The following is a 12,492-nucleotide window of genomic DNA, read 5'->3' on the forward strand; positions in this document are numbered from 1 at the left end:
AGAAGTCTCACAACACCAAGTTAAAGTCCAACAGGTTTATTTGGTAGCACAAGCTTTCGGAGTGTCGCTCCTTCTTCAGGTGAGTGAAGAGTTGTGTTCACTAACAGGGCATACAGAGGCACAGACTCAATTTACAAGATAACGGTTGGAATGCAAGTCTTTACAGGTAATCAAGTCTTTACAGGTACAGACAATGAGAGGGTTAAGCACAGGTTAAAGAGGTGTGAATTGTCTCCAGCCAGGACAGTTAGTGAGATTTTGCAAGCCCAGGCAAGTCGTGGGGGTTACAGATAGTGTGACATGAACCCAAGATCCTGGTTGAGGCCGTCCTCATGTGTGCGGAACTCAGCTATCAGTTTTTGCTTGGCGATTCCGCGTTGTCATGTGTCATGAAGGCTGCCTTGGAGAATGCTTACCCGAAGATCAGAGGCTGAATGCCCGTGACTGGGGAGGTCCCAGAGGATTGGAGAATAGCCAATGTTGTTCCTTTGTTTAAGAAGGGTAGCAAGAATAATCCAGGTAATTACAGGCCGGTGAGCCTTACATCAGTGGTAGGGAAATTATTGAAGAGGAGTCTTCGAGACAGAATTTATTCCCACTTGGAAATAAGTGAACATATTAGTGAGAGGCAACATGGTTTTGTGAAGGCGAGGTTGTGTCGCACTAACTTGACAGTTTTTAGAGGAAGTGACGAAGATGATTGATGAGGGTAGGGCAATGGATGTTGTCTACATGGACTTCATTAAGGCCTTTGACAAGATCCCTCATGGCAGACTGATGCAGAAGATGAAGTCATATGGGATCAGAGGTGAGCTGGCAAGGTGGATACAAAACTGACTCGGTCAGAGAAGACTGAGGGTAGCAGTGGAAGGGTGCGTTTCTGAATGGAGGGCTATGACAAGTGGCGTTCCTGGGATCAGTGCTGGGACCTTTGCTGTTTACTATGATTTGGAGGGAAATGTAACTGGTTTGATTAGTAAGTTTGTGGACGACACAAAGGTTGGTGGATTTGCACATAGCGATGAAGACCATCAGAGGATACAGCAGGATATAGATTGGTTGGAGACTTGGATGGAGAGATGGCAGATGGAGTTTAATCCAGACAAATGTGAGGTAATGCATTTTGGAAGGTCTAATACAGATACGAAATATACAGTAAATGGCAGAACCCTTAAGAGTATTGATAAGCAAAGGGATCTGGGTGTACAGATACACAGGTCACTGAAAGTGGCAACACAGGTGGAGAAGGTAGTCAAGAAGGCATACGGTATGCTTGCCTTCATTGGCCGGGGTATTGAGTTTAAAATTGTCAAGTCATGTTGCAGCTTTATAGAACCTTAGTTAGGCCGCACTTGGAATATAGTGTTCAATTCTGGTCGTCACACTACCAGAAGGATTTGGAGGCTTTGGAGAGGGTACAGAAAAGATTTACCAGGAAGTTGCCTCGTATGGAGGGCATTAGCTTTGAGGAGAGGTTGGAGAAACTTGGTTTGTTCTCACTGGAACGACGGAGGTTGAGGGGTGATCTGATAGAAGTCTACAAGATTATGAGAGGCATGGACAGAGTGGATAGTCAGAAGCTTTTTCCCCAGGGTAGAAGAGTCAATTACTAGGGGGCATAGGTTTAAGGTGCGAGGGGCAAGGTTTAAAGGAGATGTACGCGGCAGATCTTTTACACAGAGAGTGGTGGGTGCCTGGAACTCACTGCCAGGGGAGGTAGTGGAAGCGGATATGGTAGTGACTTTAAAGGGCGTCTTGACAAATATATGAATGGGATGGAAATAGAGGGATATGGTCCCCAGAACAGTAGGGGGTTTTAGTTAAAATCAGGCAGCATGGCCGGTGCAGGCTTGGAGGGCCGAAGGGCATATCGTGTGCTATAATTTTCTTTGTTCTTTGTCTATCAGAGCAGATGGAATGTGCTCATTCTATGACAGCCTGACTCATTTGGTTATTATTTGTTTTCAGATGAGGTGTCAAACCAAGGTAATGTCTATTTTCTCAGTTTTTCAATCATGGAATGACAAGTGGACACAAAATATTCCAAGGCATTATTCAGAAAATGGGGAATTCTGCCCAATATTCTTCCTTCAAATCACTACCAAACAGATTATCTAGTCATTTATCGCTGCTTAATACATAATAACTAAAATTTTAAAATAATCTATGGGTTAAGTACTTCAACTTGTCTGGAAGATTTAATGAAACACTGCATGAACCCAAGCTTGCTTCATTAATTTCCCTCAAGTTTCCAACCACAGCCTCAAATGAGACAGTCCTCCACCTCTCTCATTTGCCCATCAAGTGACTTGTTGAAGAGTAGGGCTGTATGAAATGGAAAGTACTTTCAGCAGAAGAGGTGAACCAAAGGAGAATTGGACTGAATCATTTAGTTCACAGTGAAAGTGCAGTTAGACAAACCAGGTGTGTCCCAGCATGTCTGATGCTTACCTTCCCTGATATCGATTGTTACAGAGGACTGAACCTTCTCAGGATTGAAAATTTCACCCAAAATATCTGTATTCAATAACAAACGCACCATTACTTCAGGGTAGTGGAATGCAGCAAAAAAAGTTTTGCAAATTTAAAAAGAAACAATCTAATTTACATACAAAAATTGGCCACAGGATAACATTTCCAGCACTAAGACATTTACAGCATGGAAACAGGCCCTTCGGCCCAACTTGTCCATGCCGCCCTTTTTTTTTAAGCCCCTAAGCTAGTCCCAATTGCCCGCATTTGGCACATATCCCTCTATACCCATCGTACCCATGTAACTATCTAAAGGCTTTTTAAAAGATAAAATCGTATCCGCCTCTACTACTACCTCTGGCAGCTTGTTCCAGACACTCGCCACCCTCTGTGAAAAAATTGCCCCTCTGGTACCCTTTTCTATCTCTCCCCTCTCACCCTATACCTATGCCCTCTAGTTTTAGACTCCCCTGCCATCCTTTTATATACATATGAACATACGAATGAGGAGGAGGAGTCGGCCATTTGATCATTCTGAAATTTGATAAGATCATGCCTGATCTGATTGCAGGCTCCCAACTTCACTTTCCCGTCTACCCCATGTACCTTTTTACTCCCTTGTTGATCAAGAATCTACCCAACTCAGCCTTAAAAATATTTAATGACCCAGCCTCCATTGCTCGCTGGGGAAGAAGATTCCACATACCAATGACCCTCTGACAGAAAAAAACTTCTCACCTCAGTCTCGAGTGGGAGATTCCCCTTAATTTTAAGGAATATTACCCCCTCTATGAGAGGCTGAGTATACTGGGCCTGTATTCTCTGGAGTTCAGAAGAATGAACAGTGATTTCACCGACACACAAGATTCTAAATTGTTTGATAGGCTAGACGCTGAGAGATCGTTTCCACGATAGGAAATTATACCTACCTGTCTAATATCGATTACATTACATATTTTAACAAGACTCCATCAGAACTTGAAATAATTTGAAAGGCAATAATTTCTCATCACATCTTTATCTCTAAAGGTAGGTTAGGAATGGTGCTGGTCATTGAGGTCTACAACACAGAAGGCGGCGCTTCGGCCCATCGAGTCTGTACTGGTCAAATAAAAACCACCCAACTATTCTAATTGCATTTTCCAGCATTTGGTCCATAGTCTTGTGTGCCTTGGCTTCGCAAATGCACATCCAAATATTTCTTAAATGTTATGAGGGTCTCTGCCTTCACCACTCTTTCAGACAGTGAGTTCCAGACTCCCACCACCCTCTGGGTGAAAATGTTTTTCCTCGCAGCCCCTTACCTTAAATCTATGCCCCCTGGCCATTGATCCCCCCACCAAGGGGGAAAAGTTTCTTCCTGTCTACTCTATATATGCCTGTCATAATCTTATACATCTCAATCATGTCCCTCCTCAGTCTCCTCTGCTCAAAGGAAAACAACTCCAGTCTATTCAATCTCTCTTCATAACTAAAGCTCTCCAGCCCAGGCAACATCCTAGTCAATCTCCTCTGCGCCCTTTCACACCCCTCCTATAATGCAGGTTTCAGAATTTCTCTGGCTATGGCCGAACTAACATTTTATATAGTTCCAGCATAACCTCCCTGCTCTTAAACTCCGTGCCTAGGCTAACAAAGTCAAAATACTATATGCCTACTTAACCATTTTATCCACCTATCCTGCTACCTCAAGGGACCGGTGTACATGCACATCAAGGTCCCTCTGATCTTTGGTGATTCCCAGGGTCCTGCCATTCATCATGTATTCCCATGTCTTGTTTGTCCTGCCCAAGTGCACGTTCTCTCAGAAAGAACTCTTCAAAATGCAGCTAATGGAACTACAACAAAACTTACTCCAACTTATAAATCAAAGAAAAGGTTTAATAAAGAAATATCATTACTTCAAACTTGGGGCCTTGCCCTGGGCCACTCCAAGCTCCCCACAATTCTGCATAGTTCCTTAATTATAGTGAATCAGCTGGTCAGCTGACTATTACACCAGACTGTAATTGGTTCCATGTTTTACTGGGTTAGTTGATCCTTCCATCGTGTTTCCATTGGTCACATTACATCCAATCAAAGTCGTCACCGGTTACATACTAACAAGTGCATCACCTCACACTTATCCGGATTGAATTTCATTTGCCACTGATCAGCCCATCTAACCAGCCCGTCAATATCCTCCTGTAATCCAAGGCTATCCTCCTCACTATTTACCACCCTACCAATTTTTGTATCATCTGCAAACTTACAGATCAACCCGTCTACATTTAAGTCCAAATCACTTATATAAACCACAAACACCAAGGGCCCCAACACTGATCCCTGTGGATGTCCACTGGACACAGTCCGAAAATCACCCCTTGACCACTTGCTTCCTGTCACTCAGCCAATTCGCCAAATTTCCTTGAAGCCCATGACCCTTACCTTCACTATCAGTTTCTCATGTGGGCCTTGTCAAAAGCTTTGCTGAAGTTCCAGAAGACCATGTGTGGGAAATGCATTGCCCTCATCTACATACCTGGTCACCTCTTCGAAAAATTCAAATCAAGTTGGTCAGATATGACCTCCCCTTAACAAAATCATGCTGCTTGTTCTTGATCAATCCCAGCCTCTCCAAATGCAGATTAATTTTGTTTCTCAAAATTGCTTCCAATAGTTTCCCCACCACTGAGGTTAAGACTGACTGGCTTATACCTTCCTCTCTTCTTGAATAACGGTATTGCATCAGCTTTCCTCCAGTCCCCTGGCACCTTTCCTGTGTTAAGGGGAGTTGAGAATTATTGCAGGTACTCCTGCTATTTCCTTCCTGGCCTCACTCAACAGCCTGCATGTTAAAAGACCCTACAAGAGGAGTTTAGTTACTTATAGAACAGTACAGCACAGAACAGGCCCTTCGGCCCACGATGTTGTGCCGAGCTTTGTCTGAAACCCAGATCAAGCTATTTCCTCCCTATCATCCCGAAGTACTCCATGTGCCTATCCAATAGCTTCTTAAATGTTCCTAAAGTTTCTGACTCCACTATCCCTGCAGGCAGTCCATTCCACACCCCAACCACTCTGAGTAAAAAACCTACCTCGGACATCCTTCCTATATCTCCCACCATGAACCCTATAGTTATGCCCCCTAGTTACCGCTCCATTCACCCGAGGAAATAGTCTTTGAACGTTCACTCTATCTATCCCCCTCATCATCTTATAAATCTCTATCAAGTCTCCTCTCAACCTCCTCCGCTCCAAAGAGAAAAGCCCAAGTTCCCTCAACCTTTCCTCATAAGACCTACCCTCCAAACCAGGCAGCATCCTGGTAAATCTCCTTTGCACTCTTTCCAGTGTCTCCACATCCTTCTTGTAGTGAGGTGACCAGAACTGCACACAATATTCCAAATGTGGTCTCACCAAGGTCCTGTACAGTTCCAGCATAACCCCACGGCTCTTAAACTCAAACCCCCTGTTAATGAACGCCAACACACTAGGCCTTCTTCACGGCTCTATCCACTTGAGTGGCAACCTTCAGAGATCTATGGATATGAACCCCAAGATCTCTTTGTTCTTCCACATTCTTCAGAACCCTACCTTTGACCCTGTAATCCACATTTAAATTTGTCCTACCAAAATGAATCACCTCACATTTGTCAGGGTTAAACTCCATTTGCCATTTTTCAGCCCAGCTCTGCATCCTATCTATGTCTCTTTGCAGCATACAACAGCCCTCCACCTCATCCACTACTCCACCAATCGTGGTGTCATCAGCAAACTTAACATTAGAATTTGCAGGTTACAGAGTTAAATGCAAACCCAGCCTACCCACTCTTGCAGCAAGTAGCAATATTTCAAGTAGGATAACATAAATTTTAAAAATACTATATGATAATTTTGTCCCCAGAAATAATTTTGTTTGGTCAGTCTTTCATTTTCTCTAACATTATGCATGGACAGGGTGGATAGGGAGCAGCTGTTCCCCTTAGTTGAAGGGTCAGTTACAAGGGGACACAAGTTAAAAGTGAGGGGTGGGTGGTTTAGGGGGGATTTGAGGAAAAACCTTTTTACCCAGAGGGTGGTGACGGTCTGGAATGCACTGCCTGGGAGGGTGGTGGAGGCGGGATGCCTCACATCCTTCCAAAAGTACCTCGATGAGTACTTGGCACGCCATAACATTCAAGGCTATGGGCCAAGTGCTGGCAAATGGGTTAGGTGGGCAGGTTAGGGCCTTTCATGCGTTGATACAGACTCGATGAGCCGAAGGGCTTCTTCTGCGTTGTAGTATTCTGTGATTATTGAGCACTATTCTACTATCACTGGATGTGCTACAGTACCCAACCCACGTGGCCATTCCTCATGTATAAGTATAGACAGTGTTCACCTGTACGTGAACACCACAGCTAAGGCTGACCTTCTCCAATATCTACCTGCACAAAGGGTGCAGAGGAGATTTACAAGGATGTTGCCTGGATTCAGTGGCATGCCTTATGAGGATAGGCTGAGGGAGCTCGGTCTTTTCTCCTTGGAGAGACATAGGATGAGGAGGAGACCTAATAGTGGTATATAGTGTTGAGAGGCATAGATCGGGTGGACTCTGAGGCTTTTTCCCAGGGTGGAAATGGCTGCTACGAGAGGACACAGGTTTAAGGTGCTGGGGGGTAGGTACAGGGGAAATGTTAGGGGGAAGTTTTTCACAGAGGGTGGTGGGCGCGTGGAATCGGCTGCCGTCAGTGGTGGTGGAGGCAAACTCAATAGGGTCTTTTAAGAGACTCCTGGATGAGTACATGGGACTTAATAGGATGGAGGGTTATAGGTAGGCCTAAAAGGTAGGGATATGTTTGGCACAACTTGTGGGGCCGAAGGGCCTGTTTTGTGCTGTAGTTTTTCTATGTTTCTAAATACTTTTCAATGCTTCCCTGTCTAGCGGACTGACCAGGATCCAGAATGATTTTTGTCCTCTAGCTCAATGGTATGACATCTAGCTGTAATACTGCTATCGCAATTCCAGCCAGAAGACTCAGCAGGAGATGAGGAACCCAACATGTACTTTTATGCATAGGTTCAGTTCCATACTTACCAGCCAAGCCAACATCTTCTACAAAGGTTTAGTAACTTTGATTATATTATATGTATTTTTATTTTCTTTTGGATTTAACTTGGGAGAATTACAAAGCCCACTGGGAACAGCTGAAAGTACATTACAAACAAATCATACAGTTGCAGAGCATCAGATAGTAATGATTTTATCTTGGTGTTCAGTTCTCACGCTCACACTGTTGTGCTCAGTTATTGTTCTACTCAGATTATTCTAATCATATATTCAATGTTAAAACAAAAATATCTTTTCAAATTCTAAAAGTAAAAAATACCCGTATAACACACCTCTCAAAATGTCCAATTCTCCAATTTCATCAATACACTGTTATACTCACCAGGCTGGTCATGCACACTTGGAATCTCAGCACTGGATGGTTCCACAGAATGCTTAGTATCAATTAGTGAGATGTAGAACTCATCTTGTGATTTTAACTTTGCCTCTGAATTTTGGAGCTGATTCACGCTGTTCAATGATTCACAACACGGATCCTGCTATAATTATACAGGCAGTTAATAAAAGGGAATAAACACAAAGTAACCTGCTGAAAAAGTTATCAATTGATATTACAAGAAATATGTTGCATTATCCCCATTTTATGTGCAGAATTCACTCTTCAATCTAAAATAAATGACATAAGAAACGCAAAAGGGTCATCTGAACTTCAAGAATTTGGACCTTCTCTTGTCTTCCAAGTCTGCCCAATATTTGCATCTTCACAACAGGAAGACGACTTAGGGACTCAAATATACAGGAAGCGAAAACCTCTCCTTAAACCCTAGAAGTCAGATACAATAAGAAATCTACTCAATGTTGAATGTTTCATGTTATCTGCTATTTTTGGTTGTTAATGTAATAAATTGTTCACTTTGTTTGACACCACTTTGGAGATGGAATAATTGGATGTCATACTCTTTAATTTGGAGTAACAATTCATTAAGTTAACTTGATAACTTTTTTTTTGTTATAGTTGCTTTGTGGTTTGGGGAAAAGGAATCTGGGGTTGGGGGGGGGGGAAACTGGAGGGCAGGGCGAATGTCAGGCTGAGCACTTCCTGCATAGCCAGAAGTGGGAGCAGCACAGACAGAGCAACCAGTAGAAGGGGAAAAATGAAACATGGGAACTGTACAGAATCTCTCAGTGCAGAAGAGACCCTTCAGCCCATTGAGTCTCCACTGGCACGAGAAACACCCAACCTACCTACCTAATCCCATTTACCAGCACTTGGCCCATGGCCCTGAATGTTATGAAGTGCCAACTGCTCATCAGGTACTTTTTTTAAAGGATGCGAGTCAACCCGCCTCCACCACCCTCCCAGGCAGCGCATTCCAAACCGTCACCATTCTCCGGATAAATATGTTTTTCCCACATTCCCCCCTAAACCTCCTGTCCCTAACATTGAACTTGTGTCCCCTTGTGACTGACCCATCAACTAAGGGGAACAGCTGCTCCTTATTCACTCTGTCCATCCCTCTCAATCTTGTACACTGCGATCAGGTCACCCCTCGGTCTTCTCTGCTCCAAGTAAAAACAACCCAAGCTTATCCAACCTCTCTTCATAACTTAAATGTTCCATCCCAGGCACCATCCTGGTGAATCTCCTCTGCACCCCCTCCAGTGCAAATCACATCCTCCCCATAATGTGGCGACCAGTACTGCACACAGTACTCTAGCTCTGGCCTGACCAAAGTTCTAAACAACTCCAACTTGATCTCCCTGCTTTTGTAATCTACGCCTCGGTTGATAAAGGCAAGTGTCCTATATGCCTTTTTCAGCACCCCACTAACATGCCCTTAAACCTTCAGAGATCTGTGGACAAACATGCCAAAGTCCCTTTGTTCCTCAGAACTTCCTAGTGTCATGCCGTTCATTGAATACTTCCTTGGGGCGGGCACGGTGGTTAGCATTGCTGCTTCACAGCGCCAGGGACCCAGGTTCGATTCCTGGCTTGGGTCACGGTCTATGTGGAGTCTGCATGTTCTCCCCGTGTCTGTGTGGGGTTCCTCTGGGTGCTCCAGTTTCCTCTTACAGTCCGAAAGATGTGCTGGCTGGATGCATTGTCATGCTAAATTCTCCCTCAATGTACCCAAACAGGTGCTGGAGTGTGGCAACTAGGGGATTTTCACTGTAACTTCATTGCAGTGTTAATGTAAACCTACTTGTGACGCAAATAAATAAACTTTAAACCGTTGTCAAATTATTCCTTCCAAAAAGTGTATCACCTCACACCTTTCAGGGTTAAATTCCATCTGCCAATTTGGCCATCCCATCTATATCTTCCTGTAGCTCAAATCATCCAACCTCACTGCTAACCACCCAGCCAATCTTTGTGTCATCAGCAAACTTACTAATCCTATCCGCCACATAGTCATCTATGTCATTACATAAATGACGAATAATGGGTGACCCAGTACAGATCCTTATGGTACGCCACTGGACACTGGCTTCCAGTCACTAAAGCAACCTTCTGTCATCGCCCTCTGTCTCGTACAACTAAGCCAATTTTGAATTCACCTTATCAAATTACCATCCCATGTGCATTTGCCATCTTTATAAGTCTCCACAGGAGCAGGCTGAGGGTAAGGGAGCTTGTTTGTGCACTAATTTATTTAATTATTTTTCAGTTAAATTAGTGAAAAAAATCGGAGGTTTTTTTTCTAAACAGGAAATAGGCCCAGCAGCAGCCTGGGAAGATTTTGGAGGGTTTAAAAGTGCTTAACTTGGAGGTTTCAGCCTCATTGTTCCACAGGAGCAGGCTGAGGGAAATAGGCCCAGCAGCAGCCTGGGAAGATTTTGGAGGGTTTAAAAGTAGGCCGCACCTTTGAGCGGGCAGCGTCGTTAGCGGGCAGCGGAGTGAGCAGGGGACAGAGTGAGAGCTAAAAGGGCTTTGGCTCACAGGGCTTCGGCGAGGAAGGTTGTTTGTTTGTTTTTCTTTGGTTACACCCCCTTTTTGTTTTATCCCCAAAACTAAAAAGGACATGGCTGGTATGAGTGGGAGGCCAGTATACTGCATTCGGTGTGGGATGTGGGAGTTCCTGGAGACAACTTGCCTCCCGGAAGTCCATATCTGTGCCAGATGTGTGGAACTGCATCTCCTGAAGGATCGTGTAAGGGAGCTGGAGCTGAGGCTCGATGAACTCAGTTTAGTTAGGGAAAATGAGAGAGTCATAGATAAAAGTTATAGTCAGGTAGTGACACGAGGGTCTCGGAAGGAAGACACGTGGGTCACGGTTAGGAGGGGTAATAGTCAGAAGGGTGATGTGCCAGAAAGCACCCCAGTGGCAGTCTCCCATAAGAGAAAGGGATGGGCAACAGATGGGAGAAGGGAAGGGAGTGAGCAGTCTGTGGAGGGATCCCCTGTGGTTGTCCCCCTCCACAATAGGTATATTGTTTTGGATTCTGTGGAGGGGGATGACCCTCCAGGGGTAAGCCACGAGGACCAGATCGCCTCCACGGAGACAGGCTCAGGGGTCCGGAAGGGAAAGAAGGGGTTTAGGAGAGCGATAGTTGTGGGGGACGCAATAGTTAGAGGCACGGACAGGCGCTTCTGTGGGACTGAACGAGAATCCAGGATGGTAGTCTGCCTCCCTGGTGCCGGGGTACTGGATGTCTCCGAGAGGGTAGGAAGCATATTTAAAAAGGAAGGTAGTCAAACGGATGTGATTGTACACATTGGGGGAAATGATGTAGGTAGGAAGAGCAGGGGGGTCATACGAGAGAAATTCAGGGAGTTGGGTGCTAGGCTAAAAAGTAAGACCTCCAGTGTAGCAATCTCTGGACTGCTCCCGGTGCCTAGTGCAAGTGAGGCTCGGAACAGGGAGATTCTACAGTTGAACGCGTGGCTAAAGGACTGGTGCAAGAGGGAGGGTTTTAAATTCATAGATAACTGGGAAATCTTCAAGTCAGGATGGCAACTGTACAGAAAGGATGGGTTACACCTTAACTGGAAGGGAGCAAATATCCTGGCTGGGAGTTTTGCTCGAGTGTTTCGGCAGGATTTAAACTAGTGTGGCAGGGGGGTGGGGAACAAAACAGGAGGTCAGTAAATACTGAGGCTGGGGTCGAGCTGGGGGCCAGGGCAAGGCTAGCTAAGAAGAGGAGCACTCTGGAGGAGGAGGACCTGACTGGGCCTGGAGGTCTGGAGTGCATCTGCTTCAATGCGAGGAGTGTAACGGGTAAAACAGACGAACTTAGGGCCTTAATGCTTGTGCGGAATTTGGATGTGGTTGCGGTGACGGAAACTTGGTTAAAAGAAGGACAGGACTGGCAGCTGAATATTCCGGGGTATCAGTGTTTTAGGCGAGACAGAGGAGGGGCTAAAAAAGGTGGGGGAGTAGCGATATTAGTTAAGGAGCATATTACCGCGGTGCAGAGGGTAGACAACTTAGAGGGGTCATGTACTGAGTCGCTGTGGGTGGAACTCAGAAACAGGAAGGGTGCAGTCACTATGCTGGGGGTGTACTACAGACCACCCAACAGCCCACGGGAAGTGGAGGAAAGGATATGTCAGGAGATTCTGGATAGGTGCAGAAAAAATAGGGTTGTTGTAGTGGGGGACTTTAATTTCCCTGGCACAGACTGGAAAGTGCTTAGAGCTGGGGGACCGGACGGGGAAGAATTTGTAAAATGCGTACTGGAAGGTTCTTTGGAACAGTATGTAGATAGCCCGACTAGAGAGGGGGCTATACTGGACCTAGTTCTGGGAAATGAGCCCGGTCAGGTCGTCAAAGTTTCGGTAGGGGAACATGTGGCAAATAGTGACCACAACTCTGTTAACTTTAGGATAGTAATGGACAAGGATGAGTGCTGTCCTACGGGCAGGGTGCTAAATGGGGGAAGGCTGACTATAGCCGGATTAGGCAGGAATTGGTGGATGTTGATTGGGAGAGGATGTTCGAGGGTAAGTCCGCGTCTGGCATGTGGGAGTCTTTTAAGGAACTATT

The 12,492-nt window shown here is 45.2% G+C and overlaps 1 protein-coding gene across 1 annotated transcript in view; it reads right to left on the reverse strand.

Annotated features, from left to right (window-relative positions):
* tdrd5 (tudor domain containing 5) overlaps positions 1-12,492 on the reverse strand; it is a 67,505-nt gene that overhangs the window by 8,588 nt on the left and 46,425 nt on the right. The window contains exons 16-17 of the mRNA XM_078239897.1: positions 7,887-8,043; positions 2,452-2,517 (exon numbers count right to left, since the gene is read on the reverse strand). Of these exons, the coding sequence (XP_078096023.1) occupies positions 2,452-2,517; positions 7,887-8,043 (223 nt within the window). The remainder of the gene's footprint in view (positions 1-2,451; positions 2,518-7,886; positions 8,044-12,492) is intronic.

The sequence above is a fragment of the Mustelus asterias genome, chromosome 23, assembly GCF_964213995.1.
Source record: "Mustelus asterias chromosome 23, sMusAst1.hap1.1, whole genome shotgun sequence".
NCBI lineage: Eukaryota > Metazoa > Chordata > Chondrichthyes > Carcharhiniformes > Triakidae > Mustelus > Mustelus asterias.